A 25364-nucleotide genomic window follows, 5' to 3' on the forward strand; every position below is an offset into this window, starting at 1 on the left:
CAACCTTAGGTACCAAGTAAGAGTAACATCAGCGCGCGTGGCATCCGCATCAGCAACAGGCCAAGTTATGGCGGGACATCGCAGCGAGACCCGTGACTTCCCATAGCGAGATGAATTTCCCAGCCTCCAGGCGAGGTAACGAACGAAATCGCCTTCAGCCATGACAGATCGCTCCCCCTGGCATAGTCCGTCCAATCGCAGGGTACGTGGATGAGCATGCATTCACTGGCGGCCTGCGGCTGTAGCAAACCATCGCCACCGAGCTGGAGGTGTTCCCCGCATTCAGTGCGAGCGGTTTGGAGGTGGCGCATCATGGGTCGGCGGTTTAAATTTGCGGCTACCTACCTTAGGTAACTGGGGAACTCATTGCCTGCCTTGCCTGCCTGCCTTATGATTTGGCGGATGGATGCGGTTCTTTTCTTTCTGGGGACGCTGGACTTGGGGAGATAGTTATTCTACTCTATTGCGTTATATACAGGGGGATTTCAGGACTGGGTTCCTCTCATAGGCATTTGCTAGACTGGAACTCCAGAGGCAAGAAGAGTGAGCGTTGTTATTGCTCCGGAGATACATTACCTGCGGTGAGCTGATCCGTTCACATTCGGGACTACGTGTGGTCATGTGAAGTCTGAAGAGCAGTCGAAATAACAAGATCTTAACCACACCCACCTGGTGCCGGATCTCTCGGTGCTGGCATCATCTTGGTTGTGTAAACCAATTTTGTGTATATGCAACTGTTCATGCACCCATGTTGCATACATATGTAGGCAAAAAGAGACGAGATGAAGCTGCGGCTCGGGGGCTCTTCATATTGCTTTGCCCTTTGCATGCATCTGCCAATCCTACACAGTACGCCGCAGACGAGTCACGGAAAGGAAACGGGTACACAACGGTCAAAAGTACGCAACGGTAAAAAAAGAAAGAAACCCGGCATCTGCGGCTACGGTTGTCAGTTTGAGCTGAGAGTATCGCTTTTTTTTTTTTTTGTGAGATATCACCACGTGGAATGTGGAATGGCAAAACTGTAGCTGAACTCCCGTCCCGAGACATGGTGTAGTGTACTTCGTAGTACTGTGCACTCTGTGTATGTGTTGCGTGTGCGAGTGTGTACCAAGTAGAACAAACACTGCATCGGAGAAAAGGGCTGCAGCTGGCCATCGATATCTTCGGGAAACAGCAGCCAACGAGATCCGCAACTCGGAGAGATGCATCGAGTCATTTCCTGAACCGCTGGCAGGAATCAGGCAAGTCGGCGGCGTTGTGCCTGTCGTCCGGATTACTCTCCTTCTATCCGTTTCTTTCACCCACCTGACCGCCGTTCGCCAAGAAGAGGAAGGTACAGACTGGCGAACTAGTAGTACTCGGTAGTAAGTGAGGACGATCCCGTGGCAAGTCCCATTGCCGTCGATGGTCTCAATATTTCGTTGCCCCCACTTTGCTCGTTGTTTGAGCCCAGCTTTGCTACTGCAGCTTCACTGGTCAGGAATTCACCAGACGATGCCCCCATCCAGGACCAGGTCGCAAAAGAAAGAGAAAAACGAACGCTATGAGCCCACAACTTTTACCGCCATCGTCATTTGACTCGCTGATCGTGATCGTAGACCTTTGGTGGGGTGGATTCTTGTTGCCTTTTCCTCGCTTCCCCCCTCATTCTCCTTTTCTCCTTTCCCGAAAGTCGTGCGGTGGGCGGTGGGACGAATGTGCAACGTCTCACAACGTTGCAGGCGCCTTGCTTCCTCGCTTTCCTCACCGCTTCCAAGCTCAAAATGATGTGACATCTTGCAGGTCCGTTGCTCTAGACAACTAACATTGATGGACAGCTAGGAGAAGTCGATATTATTCCCCTGTCCTGGAAAGCGTGCCCCCAAATGGTGGCAACCCTGCCTGCCAGATCGCCCGAAGACGATCATGAGGGCGATCCCCACGATCGGCCGAGCCAGGGTGAAAAGGTGCCAAGCGTGTATCGGTGGGGGCAGTCAATCCTTGTCCCTGGCAGGCCTGGCCGCTTCGTTGCGCTTTCCTCCTGCCAAGAAGGGTCTGCTGCTCCCACACGGTGTGAAATTTCGCTACCACCTCGTGCACGATCGGGCAGGATCCATGACAGAGACAGGGAAATCAGCTTGGCATCTGAACCATCAGGCCCGAGCCAGGCGAGCCAGGGTTTGCCATGTGAGTCGGCGACCTGCAAACAGGGGACGGAAGACGGCAGAAGAGAGGGAAAAAGCAACTGGGTGGCCGGCAACCGTTTCTCAACCCTCGTTCGTCAATTCGATGATTTCGATCTCGAAGGGGGTGGGCTGCGCATGAATCGTGCTTCCACAAATCATTTGAATGTTAATGCCCCGACAGCCCGAGTCAAGGACCTTCGCTGCAACGCAAACGCCGGATCAAACTCCGTAACGAGGTCATTCTTTCGGTCCAAAACCTGCGCATGTCTCAGTTGAAGGCGCCATCCTGCAAAAATGCCTGCAAAATGTTTCAACCACACGACTGCCTGTCAAGCTGCAACGACGGCACTAATTAGTAAAATCGGTAGGGGAGCGCCGAAACACATCGAGACCTTCCAAATGCAACCCGACCCCGCCCCTTCTGCAAGCCCGAGATGCAGACGCACAGACGGGCTGTCACAGGCTGTGGATTCTTCAACACGAGGTCCCCAGTCCGGTGTAGTGCGCAGTGTGCAGTGTGGTGTGCCAACCTACCAGCCCGGGGCAGTCCCGTCCGCCATGACGCCCCCGTCGCCCACCGCCCGTGGACCTGCAGATGCGGATGCCACGCGCCGCCGTTTGGAGCATCGCGATAGGCTGCGGACGCCGTGGAGAGCATGCAAGCTCTGTTCGAACGAGAGGCAACGACCCGGGCGTGTCCATGCGTGCGCATACGCTGCACGCGCGCGAGTCGCCATCGAGTCGAGTGTTTTTTTTCCGTCGTTCTCTCGCTCTCTCTTAACCGTGCACTGTGCTGTGCAATCGAGTTTGCAACTGATCTTCGTGGATGGATGGATGGATGAATGACTGGATGGATGACTGCTTGCTCCGCCCACAACATCAACATGAACATGGACAAACCCAGGATAGCCCTCCATTAAAATATGACGACGACATGCAGCTTCCCGGCTCCGACTGCTCGTTACGGATCAACAAATCCGACAGGGGATGGGTGCCTCCCGTTCCAGGGGTCACCGGTCCTTGTCCCACCCCAACGAACCCAGCTTGATGCAGTCCGATGGGTCCCCAGTAGACTTCAACAAGCGGACATACCCTCGTACGGCCATCCCGTCTTTTTTTTGGCCTCCAGCTGATGTATCCTTGCCAACCCAACCTCACTCAACTCCGCCCCCTCTCCCTTTTCCTTAGCCTTTTCCCCCGACTTCCCCAAACCTCCTTCACTTCCGGCTCTCCAACCCTGCCGAACGCTCCGGAAGGCGTCCATTACGAAGCACACGGCACATTGACGACCCCGGGCTGAACAACGTGTGTGTGTTCCCAAAGCCGGTCCAAAATTAGTTGGAGTTACGGCACCGGGCTGCCCTCCGTTACCGGCTGATGGCAGGCCGACCATCATAATGGGCCTCTTCAGCTTCCTCTCTCGGAGAGCTGGGGACAAGAACAAAACCCGCGCCTCTCTGAAGGCCCTTCCCTACGATTCCAGTGTTTCTGTAGAAACACCCACTTTAGGTTAGACAACATCCATACCCCGGTACGGGACCTGTGGTTTTAACTCTTCAACTCTAGGTGGATATTCCGTTGCTGGCAGCAACTCGTTTGCCGAACCACCCTCCCTCTCTCGGGAGCGTTCGACCTTCAGCCAGTCGGTGCTCACTCTAGACACCGACTCCGAAGATGAGCTGCCGGATGTTACTCCGAGACCCCCGCGGTTCCATGACGAGAGCGTTGAGAGGCCGAACACAGCTCCGAGTGACCGTCCGTCCAGCGCTGCCCCTTCGAATGACGGCTCGAAAGGGGGTGGTCGAAGGAGGCCACCCCCACTCTCGTTCCGCGCCCCACGGGCCGAGATGGCCGCTCCTGTGCCCCGGCCTGGCTCTCGCGGTTCCATAAGCAGCATCACGAGTGTGTTTCGCCGCACTAAAGGCCACTCGCGGGTCAACTCCCGACAGGACGCCAACAGAGCATTTAAGGATCTCCTCGAGGCCCAGTCCGAGATCAAGTCAGCCGACTCGAGGGCGAGGGTACAGGCGGCTGGTGCAAGGAACTACGGCGAGGATGTTGCCGAGAGGAATATGGGGCAGAATGGCTGCGATCTTGGGTCGGAGCATGTCAAGGCCTTTTATGCCCAGCCAAGAAGGGCTGACTCGGGGGATTTTCGTTCTCTGCCAGGAGGCAAGAAGCTGGACCCGTACAAGGCGGGCGTCCGGAGAAGGTCGGCGCTTCCGAACCAATACGCCCTGCCGGCGTATCCCGCCCCAGAAAGCACGTCAACGGTGAACCCAAGACGGTCTCGTAAGGTGGACCTCGCGCGTCGCCGATCGGTCAGCACCTACTTGCCGCCAGGCTTGGGGAAGATAAAGTTCTTGCCGTTCGACCGTACATCCGCATATCTTCGAGACTCCGCGCCGCGAACACCCACGCCGGAAGCCGAGAAATTGGATGTTACGGCTGTAGCGGTTGAGTTACCTACCCCGGTCATGCCCCAGCTGCCAAAGACCACACCGGCTCCGGTGAGTCGCAGTGCGAGATTCCGTGATTCCGTCGAGCTCGCAAAAAAGAGAGCCGAAACATCGGTTCCAGAGGACAGTGTTGCTGATGACGCGCCCGCAAGCAACTTCGCTGCTTGGTCGGCCAACCGCTCGCGCCGCTCGTCGGCTATGCTGATGCCAACCTCGCCTCAGCGCCGGAATCACAGCTTGTATACCCTGCGGTCCTCTACCTCGTCTGTTGTCAGCGAGGAGACAGTCCATACCACTCCGCTTTCTCCCCCAAAAGTAACGCCTGGGGATCAAGTTCAAGGCGCGGCAGGGAATCCGGCGCACTCCGCCACCAGGTCTTTTGGAAACAACGATGCTTCCTCCATAGCTGGCTCATCACTAGCATCCCGTCCCACGACCGCCAAGTCCCATGAAGGTGCTGAAGTCCCCTCCCCAAAATTCCTCCCCCTGCTCCCAGTCAAAGGACCAGGCCATACACCCGACGTCGTCGTATCGGGCGACCAGGCTCTTGGATTCCCCCCATCAATCCGTACCCGCAGCATGCGCGGATGGTCCGCCTCCTCGGGCACACCCACGGCCTGCGAGAGCAGCACCGCCGCGAGCATAACCACCAGCACCTTCAACCGTCCGCCCTCCCTCCACACAGCGGACACCTCAGTCGACTTCAGCATCGGCACCACCTCGCCCAAGTTCAAACCGGCACGCTCCTCCACCCGTACCTGCTCCACCGCCCGCGACTCCGACTCGGACGCAGACTCTACATCCCTCTACGAGACTGCCGCGAACACCCCCTTCCGGCCAGAGTCAACAGAAGTGGGCAGAGCGTTCAACATCGAAGACTACCTCTCCCCGGAGCCCGACTCGAACACCACCCACGCCAACGAAGACACAACCATCACCGCCACCACCACCACTGCCCCCATCAACCCCACAGAACCAGCCTCCGACACCTTCAACATCGACGACTACCTCTCCTCAGACCCCGAATCGCTCACAGCCGCAGCAGCCACCACCACCACCACCTCCTCCCCAACCTCCCCAACAAAAACCCAAACCCACACCCCCACCCACCGCCGCCGCCCCACAGCCGAAGGCGAGGAATACCTCCTCCTCAAAGGCTTCGGCATCAGCGGGACCCAGCTCCCCGGGATCGCGGATCCCTTCCCCCCTCCATCACCCCTCCTGCCGCCGCCACCACCGCCACGGGAGCGTGGGACGGTCGGGCGGACGATGCAGCGCCATATTCTGTTAGCGTTGCTACTGGGTCTCTTTTTTACAATTGAGTGGGGATGGGGTTGGTGGGGTGGGGAAGCGGAGGATGAGTACGGGGCGGTGGGAGAGGGATTATTATTGTGATTGGGATAAGGTGGGTACGGGGATTGGGAGGAGGCGTTTTATCCTGGATACGGCGGCTGATGATGAGACTGCGTCTGACTTGGACGACGACGAAGAGGAGGAGGAGGAGGAGGAGGAGGAGGATGAGGCGGGTGATGAAAAGGGGAATGGACGACGCAACATCAACAACAACAACAACGGTGCCATGAAGCTGAGGCTGGGGGATATGGATGACGCGGGATATGAGGCCGATTATGTCGAGGACGAGTGTGAGTGCGGCGCGCGGCTGCGGCGGCGTCAGAACAGGAAGAAGCGGACTCGGCGGCTGTCGGCGCTGTGTCGGCTGGAAGGCCGTGAAGAGGAGGGGGGTCAAGACGGGGTTCAACTTGGGGAAGAGGAGCGGAAGCAGCAGCAGCTGGAGGAGACTCAAAAAGTCGAGGAAGAGAAGAAGGTGGAGGATAAGGTGGCGGCTGCCGTGAGGTTGAGGAAGGAGGTTAGACGGGCGAGGAGGCTGGCTGGGCAGCCGTCGGGGGCTGGATTGCGGCGGAAGGGGTCGGTGAAATAATGTGTGAGGGAGGAGTGGGATATCTCGATGGGAGAGGGACGGGTGGGTATGACGATCTTTGATGCATTTCCTTTTGTCTTATGGGAGGAGGCACTGGTATCATGCGAGCCACTGCTGCTTGATGGCGTCTTTAGGGATACCCGGACAATGGGGAACGGCGGAATCTGTCCGGGTTTATGGGGGCTGGCAGATCTGGAGGAAAGGACTGAACCAGATATGGACGGACGCATGTTTTTGATACCCTGATGAGGTGGCTCCTTCGAGGTGGCTTCGAAGATATCGCGATTAGACGACAGGCTTATTGTACTTGAGAGAACAACTATTAATACGCAACAATACACTTCTTTCGTCAATTGAGAACAGATCTCTACGGCCGGTCCAGGTCTAAACTCAGGACACCAGCGAAACCCCATCTATGGGTATGGGCCTCGTTCTAGCTAGTACAACATACCAACCTCGATCCTCGCCCACACACCACCCGCCTAATCCAGACTCCCCGCCAGCGCAACGCAGCTAAACCTCAGATCGTCCCCCTCCCTCGCCAAAAACTTCAGCGGCCCCAACACCAACGCCTTCTCGCTCAGCACATCCTCGGCGTCGTCCAGATCCCCCCTCCGCAACGGCCCCTTCCTCCGCCCATCCATCTCCCACAACCCCCCATCCGCCCCCTTCACAAAACACACATAATGCAAATCCACATCATCCCGCGCATCCGGCGCCGTAGTATCCCCCTTCTCCGCGACCCCTCTATGCGCCCTCGCCAGCGCCTCATCCCTCTCCAGCAACTTCGCCCTCTCCGCGGGGCCCAACCCCACCGCCTCCCCCAACAACCTCCCCAGCACGCTGCCCTCCTGCACGAACCCGCGCGCGGCCCCATTCCCCGCGGCATGCAGCAGCCCGACCAGCCCGCACGCGTTGCGTATCGTCTGGCGGAACCACAGGACGGGCTCGCCCGGCCCGGAGCGGTCGTACTCGGCGTGCAGGGCGTCTTCGGCCAGGCGGTGGGACTCGTAGGCGGCGGAGACGGGGAAGACGAGGAGCAGGGCCAGGGCGGGGCGCGGGATGAACTCGAGGAGGGAGCGCTCGGTGAGGGAGTAGACGTCGTGGATGGCGAGGTCGGGCGAGAGGCCGAGGTCGTGGAGGAGGGTGGTCATGAGGTTGGGGTTGGCTTCGAGGGGGATGAAGGCCGGGGCGGTGGTGGAGGGGTCGGTTGAGGGTGGGGTGGCCATTTTTGGTGGTGGGTTGGTCGATTTTTTTATGCGTTGGGTTGGGTTGGGTTAGATTTGGGTGTGGATGTTGCAGAAGCAGTCGGCAAGATGCGTTGGAGGACGAGGTTGAGTTGGAGTTTGTAATAGGTAACTATCGTGGGGTCGGGTGAGTCGGACGTTTTTGTGGTGATTGATGTAGTGGTAAGCTCACTTTGATGGATGTGGGCAAACAATGATGATTCTAGAACGGTGGTGCGATCGAAGTGCTTCAGGACTGGTAGGCAAGTGACCAAATTCGCGTCGGTTGCTCAAGATGTTGTGGAATGAAGAAAGTTGCAAGATGCCTCGGGCCGACGCGGGGTTGTGAGCAACCGACCGACCTGGGCACGTATGACCTCACGGAGAACACTGACAATCAGGGTTAGGGTCAGTGGTCTTGTTATCATGGATTCTGGTAGTTATAGGATAGGCCTGGGTATTCCCGTCGTTGACAAACTGTAAAATGTTGCTTGACAAGAACATGATACGATAACTAACCCAGCAGACAGACGAAATCTGACTTTCAATTTCCCAGACGGGCCTAACCCCCAAATTGAGTCGAGATTAGGATGCAATGCTTTTGAGATATTCCAATTCCAAGTTCCATTTATGCCTGACGCTTCCCATATGCACACAGCTGTATCATACATGCAACGCCTTGTTACACCCATCGTCTCGGACGCCGTCATCTACTTGCGCCTTTGTCATCCGGTATCATACATAACCCCTACTTTTCACGCCTGCGCGCCCGCATCGGCTCTCTGCCTTTCTCCCTCCGGTGCCGTCTCGGTCTCAACGTCCGCCTCCTCGGGGAACAGCGACACCGGCTCATTCCCGATCAAATCTACGAGCCCCTCTTCATTCAGCCCGACCAGGTCATCCTCCAACGGGCCTAGCAAATCGTCGTTCTTCTTTTTGCTCATCTTCCCCATCTTCCTCATCCGTTGTCGCTTGAGGCGGTGCGAGTCTTCGGTGAAGCTCAACTTCTCCAGATGATCGGCAATCTTTTCCTCCACCATCGACTTGATCTTGAAGGCGAGATTCTGGCTCTGGAAGACACCCTGATACCGGTAGCTCAGCCAGAGATACATGGCGATGGTGCGGTGCAGCGACTCCAACCGCTGTAGATAAACGACCTGTGCCTGGCGTGCGATGGGGCGGTCCTCGTCGAGGATGTCGAGATCAATATTCTTAAAGTCGAGGAGGTGACCAGTGCCGAGATCGGCGACACACTTAGCAAACGACTGCAGGGCGCTGATCTGCTGGGGATCACGCAGGTTAACGGGCACGTTGAGAAAGACACAGCGGTCCGCCACGCTCAGGTCATAGCCCTTGATGAGCTCACCGATCGCAAAGGCGTCGTTGAAGTTGCACATGTGGAAACGCGGTGACAGCCTGCTCAAATGTTGCAGCCGGGCGAGAACGAAGCTGATGGGCGTCCGGGGCGGGAAGTACGAGTAGAAGCGCTCAATGATGGCCGGCGGGGGGAAGACGCCGGCTGTGCGGATGGGTCCGGCTTCGGCATGGAAGGCTTTCTTGAGGGTTGGGAGGTCTTCGTCGTCAAGGGCCGTGATGAGGCCCGGAGAAGGCGCCGTGTTATCACCGCTCGCGGCTTGCGCGGCGGTCCTGAACCGCCCAGCGCGGCCGCCTATCTGCTTGGTCTCGGGAGTGGTGAGGGGGCGGAGGTTGACGCCGTCAAACTTGTAGCTTGATTCGAAGATGACGCGCTTGATCTCGAGGTTCAGCCCCATACCGATGGCATCGCTAGCGACGAGGAAATCGTAGTCGTTGTTGGGGTCGTTGAAGAGCGCGGCCTGGCTGGCGCGGGTCTCGGGCGGCAGGTTACCGTAGACGATGGCGCACCGGCGGCCTGTCGTTTTTTCAATCCCCGCTTTCAGCTGGTGGATGCCGAGCTTGGTGAAGGCGACGATGGCATCTCCCTTTTGCAGGTTGCCAAACTTGCCCTTCAGACTCGTGTCCATCATCTTGAGCGGGTTGAGTCGCTGGTAGCGGTGCACCACGCACTTCTCCCCAATCCGGGCGCACAAGTCCTGAATGAGCGGCACCACCCGCTCCTCCCCGCAGAGGTGCACCTCCTTGGCCTGGACACCGAGGAAGGCCTGTGTCCAGGCCCAGCCGCGCTCATCGTCGGCAATCATTTGGATCTCGTCGATGACGGCGACATCGACCTTTGCGTTGAGCGGCGTCATCTCGACGGTGCAGCTGTGGAACCACGTATCTGAATCCTCCGGGATCCTCATCTCCTCGCCCGTGACCAGGGCGCATGGCCTGTCCTTGGCCACGAAGCGGCTCCAGGTTTCGTGAGCTAGCAGACGGAGCGGGCCGGCGTAGATACCCGTGCGCGAGCTCTCGAGGGCCCGAAGGGCGTTGTACGTCTTGCCCGAGTTGGTGGGCCCGACGTGGAGGTGGATGGTACGCTGCATCATGCGGGTGGCCGGGTACCATTCATAGGGGAAACGCAGGTCGGCGAGTTCTGCGTGCAGGTCTTTGACACCCTGGGAGAAGCGGTCCCGCGTCAGGAAGAGCTGGAAGGCGTGCTTGAGCTCGCGTACCAAGCCTGGAACATCGAAGCGGGTGAAGCCGTTACGCAGGTCCCAGACCAGCGGGTTGAGCTCGCGGGTTGTTTTGCCGCCGTCGGTGGCCAATTCGAAGGCGCTGTCTAGCACCGTTTTGAACAAGTCAGACTCGCGGTCCAACTGGGCCTGGCTGGTGATGCCGAAAGTGCGCCATTCGTCCTGGTTCTCAGCCCAAGGTCCCATTGACTCTAGGAGCTTGCTGAATTTGTTCGCGGCGACGGTGCCGAACCGTTTGTAGTTGCGCCGTATGAAGAAGGCCGGGGGCCTAGTGGCCTCCTGCGATTCATTTTGGAGCCCCGTACGCACACTACGCTCGGCGGTCTTCCTCGAAGCAAACGAAACAGGAACGGCAAATTTAGGGTTCTAGGAGACAAAGATATGTTAGAATATGCAGGAAAAGAGAGTTGTCATCGTTGAGGAACGAACGGGTGGAAGAGCTTTAGGGGGGCACGAACGACTTTAGCAGACTTGGTAGAGCGCCATCGGTGTATAATGTGCACCGCGCGTTGTGGTGGTTTCCAGGCGGTCCCGAGCAATGATTTCATGACCGCGTTGAGGATGTGGTTGGGACCATGCTGGTATTGCCGGTGTAGGTGGTTGCAGTTCGAGGGTGGGATTAATTGCTTGCACCCACTAGGATATTCTTGCCTTGTGAGACGCGGTCCGCTGAATCTTTTTTTGGCCCCCCTTCTTATCTTATCGCTCAGGCCAAGACACAGGGGTTTCCATGGTTCTCGGAGAGGTCTTGGCATAGTCTGAGCCCCACCTCATCCATCCCATCCATCGCTGCCTTGCTCCGTCATTGTGCAGTGGCGAGGGCGGCTTCCATCTTTCATCTTCCCAACTTGCGAACCCAATCCCGTGCCTCTTGCAACCAACCGAATTAAACCCTCGAAAACCCAAACCCAAACCCAAACCCCGTAACCACGACATTGCATCGGCAACGCAGTAACTGATTCGGGTTCAAAATGGCATCTTCATCTACACCAGCGACACCGCTGCTCTAGTAAGTTCCTCTCTCCTCTGGTTTCAATCAGTTCAACCCACGACAGCCCAACCCAGGTAAAACTAACCTTTCCCTCCCTTTCCACAGCGCATGCGTCGCATACAACAGCACGATCCTCGCAGAGTGCACCACCTCGTCCGCCACATCCCAAGTCTCCTCCCTCGCCGCCCTGATCCTCCCCAAGATCGACCACGCCTCGCCCCAAAAACTGACCTACACCCACGGCTCCCACCATATCCACTACATCTCCGCCTCCCCCTCGGAATACCCCCCCAACCAATCCACCGCCGGCGGACTCACCTACCTCGTCGTCTCGGATTCCGCGGCCGTCAACCGGCGCATCTCCTTCGGCTTTCTCGTCGAACTCCGACGGCGCTTCCTCGCCGCGTACCCCCCCGAAACAACGGACTACGCCTCGCAGCCGCACTACGGCTGCGCGAGCTTCAACGGCGACACGCGGGGCCTGATGGTGGAGTACGGGACGACGGCGGGGGGGCGGGACGACGCGCTGGGCAACGTGCAGCGCGAGATGGACGACGTGCGCGGGGTCATGACGCGCAACATCGAGGGCCTGCTCGAGCGCGGCGAGCGCATCGACCTGCTCGTCGACAAGACCGACCGCCTTGGCCAGGGCGCCGGCGAGTTCCGCGTGCGGACGCGCGGGATCCGCCGGCGGATGTGGTGGAAGAATGTCAAGTTGATGGCGCTGCTGGCGTTTGTTGTTGTGCTGATCTTGGCGACCATCGTGGTGTCGGTGAAGAGTTAGTTAGTTGGGGGTTGGGGTGTTGTTTGAGCAGGTGAAATTGGAACTTTAGCTGGTGGGGGGGTTATTCAAGGTGTTTTGGGGGCGTTTGGAATTTGGCTGTACTAGATATTGTATAGGTCACTGCTTGCTTAGGGGAAGCGGGAGTATTTCGAGCCGTGCTTTATTATTGATTCCGTTTCTTTGCTGCGGACTTTGCGCCCCCGGTTCCCTTTTATATCGGGTGTTCCGAACATCTTAAATTACACCCATCTTTAAACTTTCGTTATCGCAACCCGTACATGTGAGACGCCTGTGCTGCCAATCCCAAATAACATGGTCAACCAAACCAACCTCTACGACGTCTTCTACAACGCCCCATGAGCTAATACAACCATTCCCTCGCATTCCTCACAGCCGCGGCCCTGCCGACTTGCCACTGCCCCGCAGCGCATCCTTATAGACGTAGCCGTGTACGACCGGGTTGAATTCTGGGCCTGGCGAAATGGTGAATGGCGGCCGGCGCAGCTTATTTGTGAAGAAGGCGGGAATGGGCAGTGTCGAGGCGTTGTATTTGTGGATGCGGTGCTTATTTGCCCCCAAGAGTGCCTGGCCAGGGGACCTAATCGAACTCCTGCGCCGGCGCTGGTAGAGGTACTGGCGGCGGTACTTGAAAGTGTTGCTGCCATGGTGGATGTGGTGATGGATTGAGTAAATCCCGGGGTTTTGCTGTGCCCGAGGTTGATTGATTTCAGCTTATCAAGCTTCCAAGGTTGTCAATCAATAATTCAGTCAATCGGGTCGGCTTGTTGTAACGATGGCTGAGTGTTTGCAATGCTTCTAAATGGTCTTCGTACCCTCGGCTTCAACAATCGCATGCTGGATGTTGTCGCTGTTGGTGTTGTGGGAAAAAAGATGCCGTCCCATCAATGACGTCCGTCCCGTCTTTCTTTCATGTGCAGCTGATTGCCGATGCTGGCCCCGCTTCCCGGTTCCAGAAATACCAACGGTGAGTGGGTCCTTGATGCCGGAGCTCTGGGTGCTCTCCCCGAACATGGAGCTTGGCTTGGCTGAGCCGAGCATTCAGGGGTGTAAACAGTCAATCGCCAAACTGGACACCGATTATACTATTTGGCGTCATTCCCAACAGCCTTTCCCTTCTTCCCATTCTTCTTTGGGGCCGCATTGGATCCCGTGGCCGCCTTAGCCGCCTTGGCCTTGCCCCTTGTGATAGCTCCGACGAGAGCCTCGATCTCCTCAACCTGGGCCGTCTTCTTCGCTTCCTCCTCTCTCTTCTCCTCTTCCTTCTTTGCCTTGGCCCTTTTGACGGCCTGCAGCTTCTCAACCCGCTCAATCAGCTTGTCGCTCGACTCCCACAGCTGCTTGGCCACCTTTTCGTCCTCCACATCAATCCGCGCGCAGTCCACCTGCATACACTCCTTGATCAACCTGCCCCCAGGCACGCTCACCAAGCTGCCTTCCATTACCGCATACAACAACGACTGCGCAGCCATCTCAGGGCTCTTCAGGAACAACCAAGCGGAAACGTAGAAGATTAAGTAGAGCAACAGCCCCCACAACGACCCCCTCGTAAGCCATCTCCTCATGCCCGGCGTGCGCGCCATCGCCTCCGGATCTACCAGCACCACCCTCGCCGTCATGGGCAGCTGATCCGGCCGCTTGTACGCGTCGAGGTGCTTCTGGTACGCCTTAGCAAACATCATCAGCGCGAGCTTGCTCCGCGCATACGCCCACTGCGGCGTCCAGTCCTTCGCGTCCACCTCGGCGTCCAGCCTCGGCGACGCGATGTAGCTCGAGCAAGTCGGCACCACGATCCGCACGTCGCGGTCGAACGGCTGCGCGCGGATCGCCGGGCTCAGAATCCCCAGCAGGTGAAAATTCGCCAGGTAGTTCACCATCCACGTCACCTCCACGCCCTCCTCCGTCTCCACCCGCTTCCCGCCCGGCGGTACCATGGTCGCCGCACACAGCACAATCATATCCAGCCGCCGCGGCGGCGCATTATCAATCCAGCGGGTCGCGAACTGGCGCACGCTATACAAGTCCGCCAGATCCACCTGCTCGGCGTAAATCATTTGATTCCCCGTGCGGGTGCGCAGGTCGTCGATGTACTCGACCAGGAACGCGTCGGTGGGCGGCAGGCGCGTCAGCAGCACGAGCTGGGCGCCGCGCCGCGCCAGCTCGTAGGCCGTGGCCGCGCCGATCCCCGACGTCCCGCCCGTCATCAGCACCACGCGCCCGTGCATGTTGCGCTCCGCCGTGTTGGCCCGGCCCCCCGAGTACCATTTTGTGAGCGTGATGGCCGCGGCCGCCGTCGTGTATTTGAGGATGAGGTAGGGGTCGGGGAGCCAGGGCGGGTAGCCGTCGAAGTAGAGGGAGGCGAGGAAGGGGAGCGGCATTGTTTTTTTTGTTCGGGTGAGAGAGGAGGGAGGCAGTGTTATCGGGGCATTGGTTGGGTTTGCTTTGTTCGTGCGTGGTGGTGAGGACGGGTTGGGAGGTTTGGGTGTCGGATGAAGAATTTAAATCCCAAGATCGAATCGAGCTCGCTGACGTATTATTCTACCGTATTCGTACCCCTGTCGTATGTGGGGCGGCCAATGTTGGGGTCGAGTGAAGTTGCAGTACCCCTACCGTGCGGTGGTGAATTGTTTCTCAACAGCGATCCTCTGCGCTTGTAAGCTAGCCGGCACATGCACTTGCAGCGCCTCAAGGATACGTCTCGCTTCGTGTCCCGATAGGCGGTGTATGTGGGCGAGCGTTGCTGGACAATTTGGAATCTCAATCCCGGTTGTGGGATGCAGCGGCGGGAGAAGTTGAGCTGTAGTATCACTGGCGGCGAGTTCCCTGTTGAGTATTCGGCGTTGCGTATTCTCAATGCGTGTGAGCTGAGCTTTGATGTCTGCGACTGCATTAAGAAGTGCGTCGGTAGCCTTAATACCCTGTATATTCCGGAGCCGAGATGATTCCGTGAGAAGCCCGGGGTCGTGAGCAGTAATATTGTGAAAATTCGGCGGTGTATTATCGGGTGGGTTATTGGCCGCCATAATCGTGAGATGTAGGTAGGTAGTTAATTGTGAGAAGTTGTTGGGGAGGATGGTTTCAGCTTGCGATGGGATTTTTTGAGAGCGGGATGAGGTGGGGGACCAGAATGCACCTTGCGTGCCGTTTTAGGGGATGGCACGTTCTAGACTAAATTGAGGACAGGGGCCTGTTCAGCGGATCCTCAGCCGCTTTGGGGCTTTTGCCACTCACTAACACCAAGCTTCAACCATCTCCATCTAAATTCCATACCAGGGAAGTTCGGAATCAAGCACCGTCGAATGCGATTTCCTCCCAAGATTCCTTATTTTCTTTCTCTTCTTTTTCTCCAACTTACAACAGAGTCGGGAGCATAATCGTCCATAACAATGACATCTCGCAAGGACAACCTCGTCGTCGAGGATGAGGACGACGACTATGATAAGATCCCTCTTCAACACCAACGCCCGTTTGGAGCTGGACTGCATAAAAAACCGATAGCATTCGTCTCGGCATCAGGCACAGGCCAACTCAAATCGGTCGACGACTCCGCAGCAGGCAGGCCGCAACAAAACGTAGCCGATATCTATCTCAGCCTGGTCCTCTCCGAGGACACCACCCGACCCAAATCAGCGCCGCCCACAAGCAGCAGCAAAGCCTTAGACGACAAACCACCACCCCAAACCGAAACATGCCCCGTCTGCAAACTCCCCCTCCAAACCGACACCGACACGGGCACCACCCACGCGCAGTCCTTCGCGCACCAGGTCTGCCTCCCCCACTCCCAAACCCCCTCCGCCCTCGACCGCACCCGCATGGGCCTGGCCTACCTCTCCACGTACGGGTGGGATCCCGACGCGCGCAGGGGGCTCGGCGCGGAGCAGCAGGGGATCAAGTTCCCCATCAAAGCCAAGGTCAAGGATGACAAGCTCGGCATCGGCATCCAGGTGCCCAAGGGCCTGCCGCCGCCGCCGCCCAAGAAGAAGGCGCAGCTGCTGGATGCGAAGAAGGTGAGGAAGATGGCTGAGGAGGAGAGGAAAAAGGGGGCGAGGATCAGGCAGGAGCTGTTTGGGGACGGGAAGCTGGAGAAATATCTTGGTGGGGGCGCTGCTGGATGATGAGCCTGGCTGCCGATCTTTCTCAAAAGGAAGTAGATGCATTTAACCTCCGGGCAACTCGCAACTCATCCACAGGCTAGGCCGGACTTAACAGAGGAAGAAGGTGGCGGCGGTTACGGACCAAGTCAGAGTGGAAGGGCCGAGGATGTACGGACATCTCATGTTTGGGTAAAGTGGTACATCGCGCGGTAGAGGGTGGGCTCCCTAACGACGTGTTCAGCTACGCACGAGGGCAGCCAAGCAACCTCCACGGCGATGTGGTTACCCAGGCCCCAGAGGCTTAAGCCGCCCACGCCCGATGAGCATGGCATTACCGAAGCGTCCCGTTCTATCGACACGGCGATGGGCTCGCTCCACCGATGAGTCGTTCATGCTCTTGTGATTTTCTATTTTTGGAAAAAGGGCACAAAAAAGTCCAGAGACACAGGATGGCGGTTAGAGGGGGGGGGAAGGGCAAGAGGGCAAAGAATAGGGCGGGCAAATGATACAAATAAAAGGTCAAGCAGGCAGCACAGCTATGTATACCACCATCAGTGCATTGCTTCAACGACATGCACACCGCACGAACTACATCTAAGAGTAAGCAGACTTCCGACGATAAACAAACACACATCCAAGAGTATATGTCTATGTAGCCACCATCCAATAAACACTAACTCAACTCACTCAATTCACTACCAACCACCACTACGCCGCCGCACTAGCCCCTCCTTCCCCAGACCACCCCCCACCACCGCCCTTCTTCTCCACCACGCCCGCATCTACCGTCGGCGCGGCAGGCAACTGCACCCCCTTGACCGTCCACTCCATGCCCACATACCCATCACTCAAAACCATAACATCCACGCTTCTCCCCTTCCCCGCGCCCTCGCCCGCAGCAGGGACCTTCACAACAGTCCTCGCCGTCGGCCGTTCCCCGACCTCCACGACAGCCCGCCTCCCATCCCTGGCACTCTGATTATTCGCCGGCCGCCACCCGACCCTCTTCACGCCAAGGACCTCGTCGCGGGCAAAATCGCCGACGACGACAAACCAGCCCTCGGTCTGCGGCTTGGGGAAGCGCGGCGCGTACATGCGCGCCTCGCGCTCCGTGACGGGGTTGAGCCGCCGGAGGTTAACCGTCACCGATCCCGTCTTGACGTCGTCCACCGAGACGTTCAGCTTGGGGAGGGATGGGGCGGCCTTGGGGGCGCGGCGGTTTTGGGAGCTCGGGTTGCGGGCAGGTTTTTGGGGCTGGATCTGGACCTGGACCTGCTTGGGGGGGTATTTGGAGATTTCGCTGCGGGGGCCGGTTGGGATTTCTTGGAGGGTTGGTTGTTCCGGTTCGGGGTCGGCGGCCACGCCGGAGAGGATGGAATCCGGCTTCTCGTCCGGCCATTGGGCGGATTTGACACACTGCAGGAGGCGGATGAACTGGAGCATGGAGCTGAGGTAGCCCAGCTCAGCCATGACGTCGATGCTCGCCTGGATGATACGGATCGCTTGGTCGAGCACGCTGGTCTGGTCGCCGACGTAATCGGTAATAGGCAGGGGGATGCGCGACATGTGCGCTTGTAGGAGCAAGAAGGCCTTGACGTGGGGGTCCCACATGGGCAGATCAAAGGCAGTGCCTGGGAAAGGGAGGTTGCGGGACAACTCGGCGTTGATGAGGTCCTCGTTATGCCGCACCGGAAGTTCGTCGTATTCCGTTGCAATGCACATCCATGAGAGGGCGTCGAGGAACGAAGCTTGGGGCTTGGCCTTCTGAACGAGCTGACGGATGGTTTTGTGGGATAGGTAGTAGTAACTCATGATCTTGCCAAGGGGCGTCGGGTCGACGTCGCCGTTGGGATAAACCTCGACGCACTTGGAGTCAGTCAACTCGGTCAGCGAGGAATCGACCATGGATATCATGAACACGTTGGCCATTTGTTGCGCGGTGGTTGAGTTGTGTTCTTCGGCTGAGATCTCGAGACCGTAGTAGGACGGGTTCTTGTGCAGACGGCGGAAGAAAAAGGTCCAGGTCAAGTAGTCAAGAGCGTCCTGCTTGGTGATGATGGTCTCGGCACAGATTTCGGCACACAAATGGTTGTCTAGCACCGTGTGGAGCGAAGACTCGACCGGGAAACCCGTATGCAGGAAGTGTTTATAGAAATCCTTCTTCGAGTCTTGAGTGAAAATGCGGGCGACACCCGAGTTGTCGAATTGCGGACGGCCAGCGCGGCCCAACATCTGCAATACATCGGTCAAGTCCATGTCCTTGTAGGCCTCGATTTTGGCATCGTAGTACTGTGTGCCCTTGACGACGACGAGATGAGCCGGCAAGTTGACACCCCAGGCAAGCGTGCTAGTGGCGATGAGAATCTGAATCTTGTTGTTCAGAAAGAGCTCCTCGGCCAGCTGACGGTCTGACTCGACAAGACCGGCGTGATGCAGCCCAATCCCGAAGCTGATCGCTTCCTTGAGTGCCTCGTCCTTGACGCGCGATAGGTTCAGCTGGAGATCGTCCTCGTCCATGCTGAGGAAACGCCTCGGGTTGTCCTCCATGCCGCAGAGATTGATAAGGTCCTTGGCGGTAAGGCGAGTTTGTCGACGAGACGGAACGAACACAATAACGGGCTTCTCAGGACTGTGGTTCAGAACCGCTAAAAAGGTCGGTCGATTCATGGACTGCATCAACGGGCAGAAGCCCCTGACTTCTGGGAAGCCGTCGATGTAGAGCTCCAACGGTACGGGGCGGACCGAATGTCGGAAATTGAACAGGCCCTCGTCTTTGACACCTAGCCAGTTGCCCAGATCAGTAGCGTTGGCGCACGCCGTCGACATGCCCAAGAGCCGAACGGCGTTCTTGGTGGACGACGCAATGTAATTCATGCGGGACACAATAATCTCCAAAATCGGACCACGGTCTCCCGCCAGCAGGTGAATCTCGTCAATAATGACAAGACTGACCTTGCGGACGTAGCCTCTGGTCTGCCAGCTACGCGAGATACCGTCCCACTTCTCGGGCGTAGTGATGATGATGTCGGCATCCTGAATCGTCCGCGTATCCGGGGTGTTGTCACCCGTCAATTCGACCAGCTTCAAACCGAGCGGCTTAGCAAGACGAGCCCCCCAATCTTTGACACGCTCGCGCACCAACGCCTTCATGGGCGCAATGTACACAACCTTGGAGCCGGGCCGCTCACGGAACGCCCACCACATAGCCAACTCGGCAGCAACAGTTTTGCCACTGCCTGTCGGCGAACCGAGGAGAACGTTGGCTGGGCGATGATATAGCGTGTGGAACAGTTGAGTTTGCATGGGGTTGAAGAAATGGAAGCGCTGGGCATAGATCTCTTCTAGTGCCTGGTTCTTGAGTGCCGAGATCGGCAACGGTTGGAGGTTCAAAAGATCAGTGTAAACACTCTCCGTGTCGGGCCGGATAAGATGTTGGAAGGAGACGGCCGTCACCGTTTCGGCGCCGAGCCAGCGGTCGGAGACAGCCCTCACGTAGATTTGATCCGGGAGTGGGTCGGAAAGCGGGATTGTGAAATTGAGCTCGTGGTCGTCGTAGAGTTTCCTTCGGTTAAGAAGGAAGAACTCGTGATGGTAGATCTCGGACGAGTCCGAGTTCTCAACCCAGATGTAGTACGACTCAGACGTCCCATGGAGATGGTCATTCCAGCGGAAGTCAGGTGTGATATAGAGCTTGATCCTCAAGACATCACGGTTCAGGGGCGCGATCTCGGCCTCAACGCTCAACGTCGGGAAGTTATCGAGCAGCTTCGAGATCTTGGTGCCCATCTTGTAGTTGTTGACTAGGTTCCCGATTTCCACTGGTTCCATTTCCCTCATGGACTCGATAGACAAGGAGTCTTTCACATCGAGGTTGGTCAAGACGGGTTTCGGGAGGTCAAACTGATGGAAGGGATGCTGGAACGCCCATAGGCGCTTCTCGATAGACTTGGCCATGGTCAGCAGCACCAAGCACTGGTAGCCCCATCGCCGGTTCAGCGCAATCATGAACAGAGCTCTGCAGATACGCCCAGCTTGCTGAGCGACGTAATTCAAATCATTCGTCAGCGCAAAGTCTTCCGGCTGGCCCCTTGAGATATACGACTGCAGCAAGATGTTGGTCTTTGTCTGCGCTTGGTCAATCCCGCCCTTGATCTCGTAAGGGACAAAATGGGAGTTCTTCCTCATGTTCGTTAGCTCGTCGGCTTCGTTATTCCTCGACTGGATGTTGTCGAACTCGCCACTCATAGCGATCATCATCAGGATATCCCTTTCCTCAGAAGTGGGCTTCATGAGCGAGTTGAAGATCTGTATGCTGGTGTGTTGGATGTAATACTGGCTAGCAATCCGACCAATGTCTTTGCTGCGCAGTTCCTCGGTAGGCTCGTTGAAGATGATCATCTGGCTCTGCTGGAGCGTCCTCGCCGCCTGGATAACCAGCTTGCGCCGTCTCATAATCAGCGAGCGGTCATCTTGAAATTCGTCCCACTCGATACCATATGCCATCGGGTTCCGCTTCATGCGGACATAAAGGTACGAGTATCCGATCCACTTCACGGCGTCGTTTACCGAATTGACCGTACCCAGGGCAATCTCGGCATTCAGGTTATCAACGAGCTTAGCTGAAAACCGAGACTCGATAGGAAGTTGATCCGTCACGGCCGTGAGGTAATAAGAGAGCTTGTCATGAGTAGTACAGATCATGCCAATACCGGTGTCCTCGAACTGTGGGCGACCAGCACGGCCAAAGATTTGCAGCACGTCAAGGATCCCAAGATCAACAAACTTGCCGTCCTGGGCACTGTACACCTGGGTCCCCTTGATGACAACCGCGGCGGCTGGCAAGTTGACACCCCAGGCCAGCGTGGCCGTACAGCAGAGAACCTTGATGACGCCCTCCGAAAACAGGCGCTCTACGAGGTTTCTGTCGGACCGAGCCATGCCTGCGTGGTGAATACCCAAACCCTTGGGTATAAGGTCCCGCAGTTCGCGGGCTTTTGTTGACCTGACGTCCTTCATAGCCATCTCGAACTTTTCGTGATTGCTGGGGTCAAACAGGCCAACACAAGCATCGTCGACAGCCTTCTCGTGAAGCATCTTGGCAGTTGCCTGGGTGTCTCGCCGCGAGTGGACGAATACCATAACCTGATGGTCCCGCCCCAGCATCTCGCGCACCTTCTCGAACGCCACTTGGTCGATGTTGTCTCGGGATTGTTTGCTGTTCGGTTTACCTTTGACGCCGATGAAGTGTTGCTCGAGTGGGACCGGCCTGAACGAGGCGTCAAAGTAAAACAGGCCAGCCCTCTTGTTTACGCCCAAGAACTCGGCAACATCGATGTAGTTCGGGAGTGTAGCGCTGAGGCCAACGATGCGGATCAGCGACTGAGTGCTCTCAACCTGCCGCTGCGTCCGGGCCACTAGTGACTCGAGCACGGCACCTCTCTCGTCGTGGAGCATGTGCACCTCGTCGATAATGAGCAGCCGCACCTTTTGCACCAGCTCCGTGTCTCCCGTCCCCTTTCTGGTCACAACGTCCCATTTCTCGGGCGTGGTGACAATGACTTGGGTCTGGACGATCTCAGACTTTGTCAGGTGCATATCACCCGTGTACTCGCGGCAACGCAGCCCGAGCCATGCTAGCCGCTTGCTGAGCTTTCCAGTGATTTCAGCTGCCAGCGCTTTCATGGGCGCAACATAGACGATCTTGAACTCCTCTGCCTGCACGGCAAAGTCGGTCGCCGAGTGATTTTCGAAAGGACTGGGTGTCAAGTATTGGCCAATGGTGTGTAGAATCGTCAGCATGGCTGCATCTGTTTTGCCGGCACCTGTCGGGGCGCAGATGAGCATGTTCTCGCTCGTTTTGTAAGCTACTGGGTACACCAGGCTCTGCATGCGGTTGAGCGTCTTGTATCCTTTGAAGGTGTTTCTGCAAAGCCCGTCCATCTCGGAGATATCAACTAGCTTCTGGCCGGGCCAGAGCTTTCCCGGACTTCCCGCTGGTATCGCATACTCCTCGTATTTCTCAAACTCCAGCCTCTGGCTACCAACAGGCAGCTTGTATTTGGCGCCAGTGTGACTCAGGGTGTTGCCGGCTTTATACGTCTTGTAAACATGCGGGTAGTCCTCCTCCGTTTCTCGCGCCGCAGCCAGAGGAGCAGCTTTGTGTTCGGCGTCCTTCCGCCGAAGTGCCTCCCGCCTTTGAGCCTTGGTCAGCAGCTTTGGCGCCTGGCCGGTCTCCTCATCACGGAGGCTTTCTGATGCCACCGAGGCGACGATTTCGGACTTGTGGGAGACCAGGTCGATGATAAAGTCCAGGTCGTCGAAGCCGACCAAGTCTGTTAATGACGATTGAAGTTCACCCTCAGGCCTGCTGGTGCCTAGGATATCCATGATCTGGCCCTGCAAGGCGCTGGACGTCAGACCCGATTTCCGCGAGGAGATGTCGGCGCATCTTGCTGCCAACCAGTGGGCATCGAAAGCGCTAGAAGTCTCTCCCTCAACACCATCAAACATATCGCTGCTGTCAAAGTCGATTTCGTCTAGCTCGTCGTCCGAGATGAAGTCCCAGACATCCCGAGGCCCATCCCGGGGTTCATATACATTGTCGATTTCATCATCGTCCCAGTCCAGCTCATCTGTGTCTTCATGGCCACCAGCCTTTGGTAGCCCTGCAATGGCAGCCTTCATAGCCTCTGCCTGGGCGCGCCATTCTGTGATGGTCGAGCAGCCCCCTGGTGGTGTTGACCCCGCCATCTGTCGTAGTTTGTGTGTTTGTGTGTGTGGAGTTAGTTGGGCTGATATTCTTTTTGATGGCAGTTGAAATTTAGGGATGCCGGTTGTTGAAATCGTAAATGGACCAAATCAAGAGCGCTAAAGTGAAAAAAAAAAAAGCTTTATTGCAGTGCAAAGGTTGATTATACCAGAAGGGAAGGACGTTACTTGTACTCCCTTATGATAAGAATTGACCGTGAATGAAGGAGCGACCTGAGAGCTGCCCCCCGTTTGACTCAGCCGGGGAATGCAGCGGGCCGCTGAATGGTGACATTTCAGTGGATTTTATGAAATTGCCCCACAAATATTGAAATGGAACAACAGGAAATGGTTATGGTTATTTATGAGAACAAGTTGAAATCACGAGAAGTACTAGGCACATACAACGTAGGGCTAGCCTTACTCCGAGGGGGCTGAACTCGTCCCGTGCGAAAAACGGCGAACGAGGAAGCTTGAAACAAACCTTGTATCGTACCTTACTTAGGTACCCTTCAGGTACAGACCCCAAGAATTATTCAATAACCTCCCTTGAGGGTTGCTTTGAGAGTGTGGAGAGTGTGAGGGAGACGAGACAGATAGTAAATATACATCGGAAGCCTGTCTCGATTACCACACACCACATTATTCAAAAAACAACTTTCACAAGTAATGTATTAGTATCAAGCGTCCATACAAAAGAAACCCCCAAACTCCATGCCCAGAATATTGTTCCCGGCTCCCAGCTCCCCGCTCCCCGTTCTCCGCGCCCTTCACCCTGGTCTGCTGCTGCCTTACGCTCCGCCGGGCTTGCCTGCTCGCTTGTCCCCTTTTTACGATGGCCAAATCGAGATATGTCCTCTCTGCAAACAACAAAACCGAAACAAAACGAGACGAAACGTGGCCGCGTAAGTGGAGCCAAAAAGCAGGCAAGCCCGATCGGCCATCCCCATCCACAGCTCGAAGCCGTTTCCCCCAGCTCTGGTGCAGCCGAGTGTCGTCTGTCATCCACCCTCTGCCCGCCCCCCATAATCACTTCCTCCCTCTCGATTTCCAGGTTGCCGCGCCGTGTTGAGATGTTGTAGAATTCAGAAATCGAGATCGTCGCATGCGTGCCTCCGTAGCGGGTCGTAGGTCAAGGAAGCGGTTCCAGAACGGTCGTTTGCACATCGGCGGGTAAAAAAAGGCCTCGGGAATACCCGCGTTCGAGATCATGATGGTTCGTCATAAAGATTTCGTAAAGTGTGCGTGCGTGCGTGCCATGCCATACCGCTCGGAAGCACCCCCAACCAACGAACCCTGGTTTGCTCCCTTCTTCCCACCTCCCCGTCAGACCGCCTAACAGCACTTCCCACCGCCACCGGCCCCGCTCTGCTCACCGACATTCACCGCCGGCCCAGACCCCGCCTGGTCTGGCTTGGATGTGTCGATGATGCGCTTCTTGATGTCGGCGGCGAGGCTGTAAAAGGCCTTGTCGATGTTGTTGTTGGTCTTGGCCGAAACCTCGAGGAAAGGGATGTTCAGCTCGTCGGCCAGTTGCTGGCCCCGCTCCGTTGACACCACCCGCTTCTCCTCCCAGTCGCACTTGTTGCCGATCAGGATCTTGTTGACGCCTTCTGTCGCGTGCTGCTCCACGTTGGCAAACCACGTGCGGATGTCTGTATGAGGACGGAACGGCGGTTAGTCAACGGCTCTATACGGACATGCATTTTGGGTGTTGGGTAGTAACGCACTGTTGAATGACCTCTCATCGGTGACGTCGTATACCAGCAGGATACCCATGGCGCCCCGGTAGTACGCTGTCGTGATGGTCCGGAACCGCTCCTGCCCGGCCGTGTCCCAGATCTGAAGTTTTACCCGCTTGCCATCGAGCTCGATTGTCCGGATCTTGAAGTCGATGCCGATGGTCGTAATAAAGGAGGGGGTGAAAGAGTCCTCGCTAAAGCGTAGCAGGCAGCATGATTTGCCCACGCCCGAGTCTCCGATCAGCAGCAGCTTGATCTGTTGGTGCGGCCATTGTTAGTATCCGTGACCACATCTTGCGCGGCATTTCCAGGGGTTTTTACCAAGAAATCGTAGTTTCTGTTGCTCGACGACATTATGGCGGCTGTCAGGGTCCGCGCCGGTTTCGGGACGGTTTGTTTCAATTCAAGTGTCAGGGGCGGTTCGGTAGAGGGAGCGAAGCGAAATAAGCCCGCGTCGGAAAGGGATGAGTGATTCGGTGTGCAGACCGCAATAGGCAGCAAGATCCGGAAGTCGTCCCAGCGAGCTGCGGGTTTCGAGGTGCGACGGAGGCCGAGGCTGATCACAAGTCAGTTGTTGCGGT

The 25364-nt window shown here is 57.0% G+C and overlaps 9 protein-coding genes across 9 annotated transcripts in view; 4 read left to right on the forward strand and 5 right to left on the reverse strand.

Annotated features, from left to right (window-relative positions):
• The window catches only part of CHGG_04734 (uncharacterized protein), a gene marked incomplete at both ends in the record, with an annotated part of 5306 nt that extends 4977 nt beyond the window's left edge, over window positions 1-329 (forward strand). The window contains one exon of the mRNA XM_001223947.1: window positions 246-329. Within this exon, the coding sequence (XP_001223948.1) occupies window positions 246-329 (84 nt within the window). The remainder of the gene's footprint in view (window positions 1-245) is intronic.
• A 3236-nt stretch (window positions 330-3565) lies between these two features.
• Window positions 3566-6775, forward strand: CHGG_04735 (uncharacterized protein; the record flags this gene model as incomplete). The annotated part of the gene is made up of 4 exons (XM_001223948.1): window positions 3566-3677; window positions 3735-5988; window positions 6053-6494; window positions 6701-6775. 4 exons carry the CDS (start codon window positions 3566-3568, stop codon window positions 6773-6775), a joined length of 2883 nt encoding a protein of 960 aa, XP_001223949.1.
• A 273-nt stretch (window positions 6776-7048) lies between these two features.
• CHGG_04736 (uncharacterized protein) lies at window positions 7049-7795 on the reverse strand (the record flags this gene model as incomplete). The annotated part of the gene is made up of 1 exon (XM_001223949.1): window positions 7049-7795. One exon carries the CDS (start codon window positions 7793-7795, stop codon window positions 7049-7051), a length of 747 nt encoding a protein of 248 aa, XP_001223950.1.
• Window positions 7796-8547: 752 nt separating this feature from the next.
• On the reverse strand, window positions 8548-10984 carry CHGG_04737 (uncharacterized protein; the record flags this gene model as incomplete). The annotated part of the gene is made up of 2 exons (XM_001223950.1): window positions 8548-10773; window positions 10982-10984. The coding sequence occupies 2 exons, from the start codon at window positions 10982-10984 to the stop codon at window positions 8548-8550; spliced, it is 2229 nt and encodes a 742-aa protein (XP_001223951.1).
• Window positions 10985-11378: 394 nt separating this feature from the next.
• Window positions 11379-12182, forward strand: CHGG_04738 (uncharacterized protein; the record flags this gene model as incomplete). Its single annotated transcript, XM_001223951.1, has 2 exons — window positions 11379-11416; window positions 11504-12182. The coding sequence occupies 2 exons, from the start codon at window positions 11379-11381 to the stop codon at window positions 12180-12182; spliced, it is 717 nt and encodes a 238-aa protein (XP_001223952.1).
• Window positions 12183-12569: 387 nt separating this feature from the next.
• Window positions 12570-14578, reverse strand: CHGG_04739 (uncharacterized protein; the record flags this gene model as incomplete). The annotated part of the gene is made up of 2 exons (XM_001223952.1): window positions 12570-12840; window positions 13287-14578. The coding sequence occupies 2 exons, from the start codon at window positions 14576-14578 to the stop codon at window positions 12570-12572; spliced, it is 1563 nt and encodes a 520-aa protein (XP_001223953.1).
• A 1008-nt stretch (window positions 14579-15586) lies between these two features.
• Window positions 15587-16315, forward strand: CHGG_04740 (uncharacterized protein; the record flags this gene model as incomplete). Its single annotated transcript, XM_001223953.1, has 1 exon — window positions 15587-16315. The coding sequence occupies one exon, from the start codon at window positions 15587-15589 to the stop codon at window positions 16313-16315; it is 729 nt and encodes a 242-aa protein (XP_001223954.1).
• Window positions 16316-17002: 687 nt separating this feature from the next.
• CHGG_04741 (uncharacterized protein) lies at window positions 17003-23044 on the reverse strand (the record flags this gene model as incomplete). The annotated part of the gene is made up of 1 exon (XM_001223954.1): window positions 17003-23044. One exon carries the CDS (start codon window positions 23042-23044, stop codon window positions 17003-17005), a length of 6042 nt encoding a protein of 2013 aa, XP_001223955.1.
• Window positions 23045-24376: 1332 nt separating this feature from the next.
• On the reverse strand, window positions 24377-25137 carry CHGG_04742 (uncharacterized protein; the record flags this gene model as incomplete). The annotated part of the gene is made up of 3 exons (XM_001223955.1): window positions 24377-24696; window positions 24772-25039; window positions 25105-25137. 3 exons carry the CDS (start codon window positions 25135-25137, stop codon window positions 24377-24379), a joined length of 621 nt encoding a protein of 206 aa, XP_001223956.1.
• Window positions 25138-25364: the final 227 nt, after the last annotated feature.

Source organism: Chaetomium globosum, genomic scaffold (assembly GCF_000143365.1).
Source record: "Chaetomium globosum CBS 148.51 scaffold_4 genomic scaffold, whole genome shotgun sequence".
NCBI lineage: Eukaryota > Fungi > Ascomycota > Sordariomycetes > Sordariales > Chaetomiaceae > Chaetomium > Chaetomium globosum.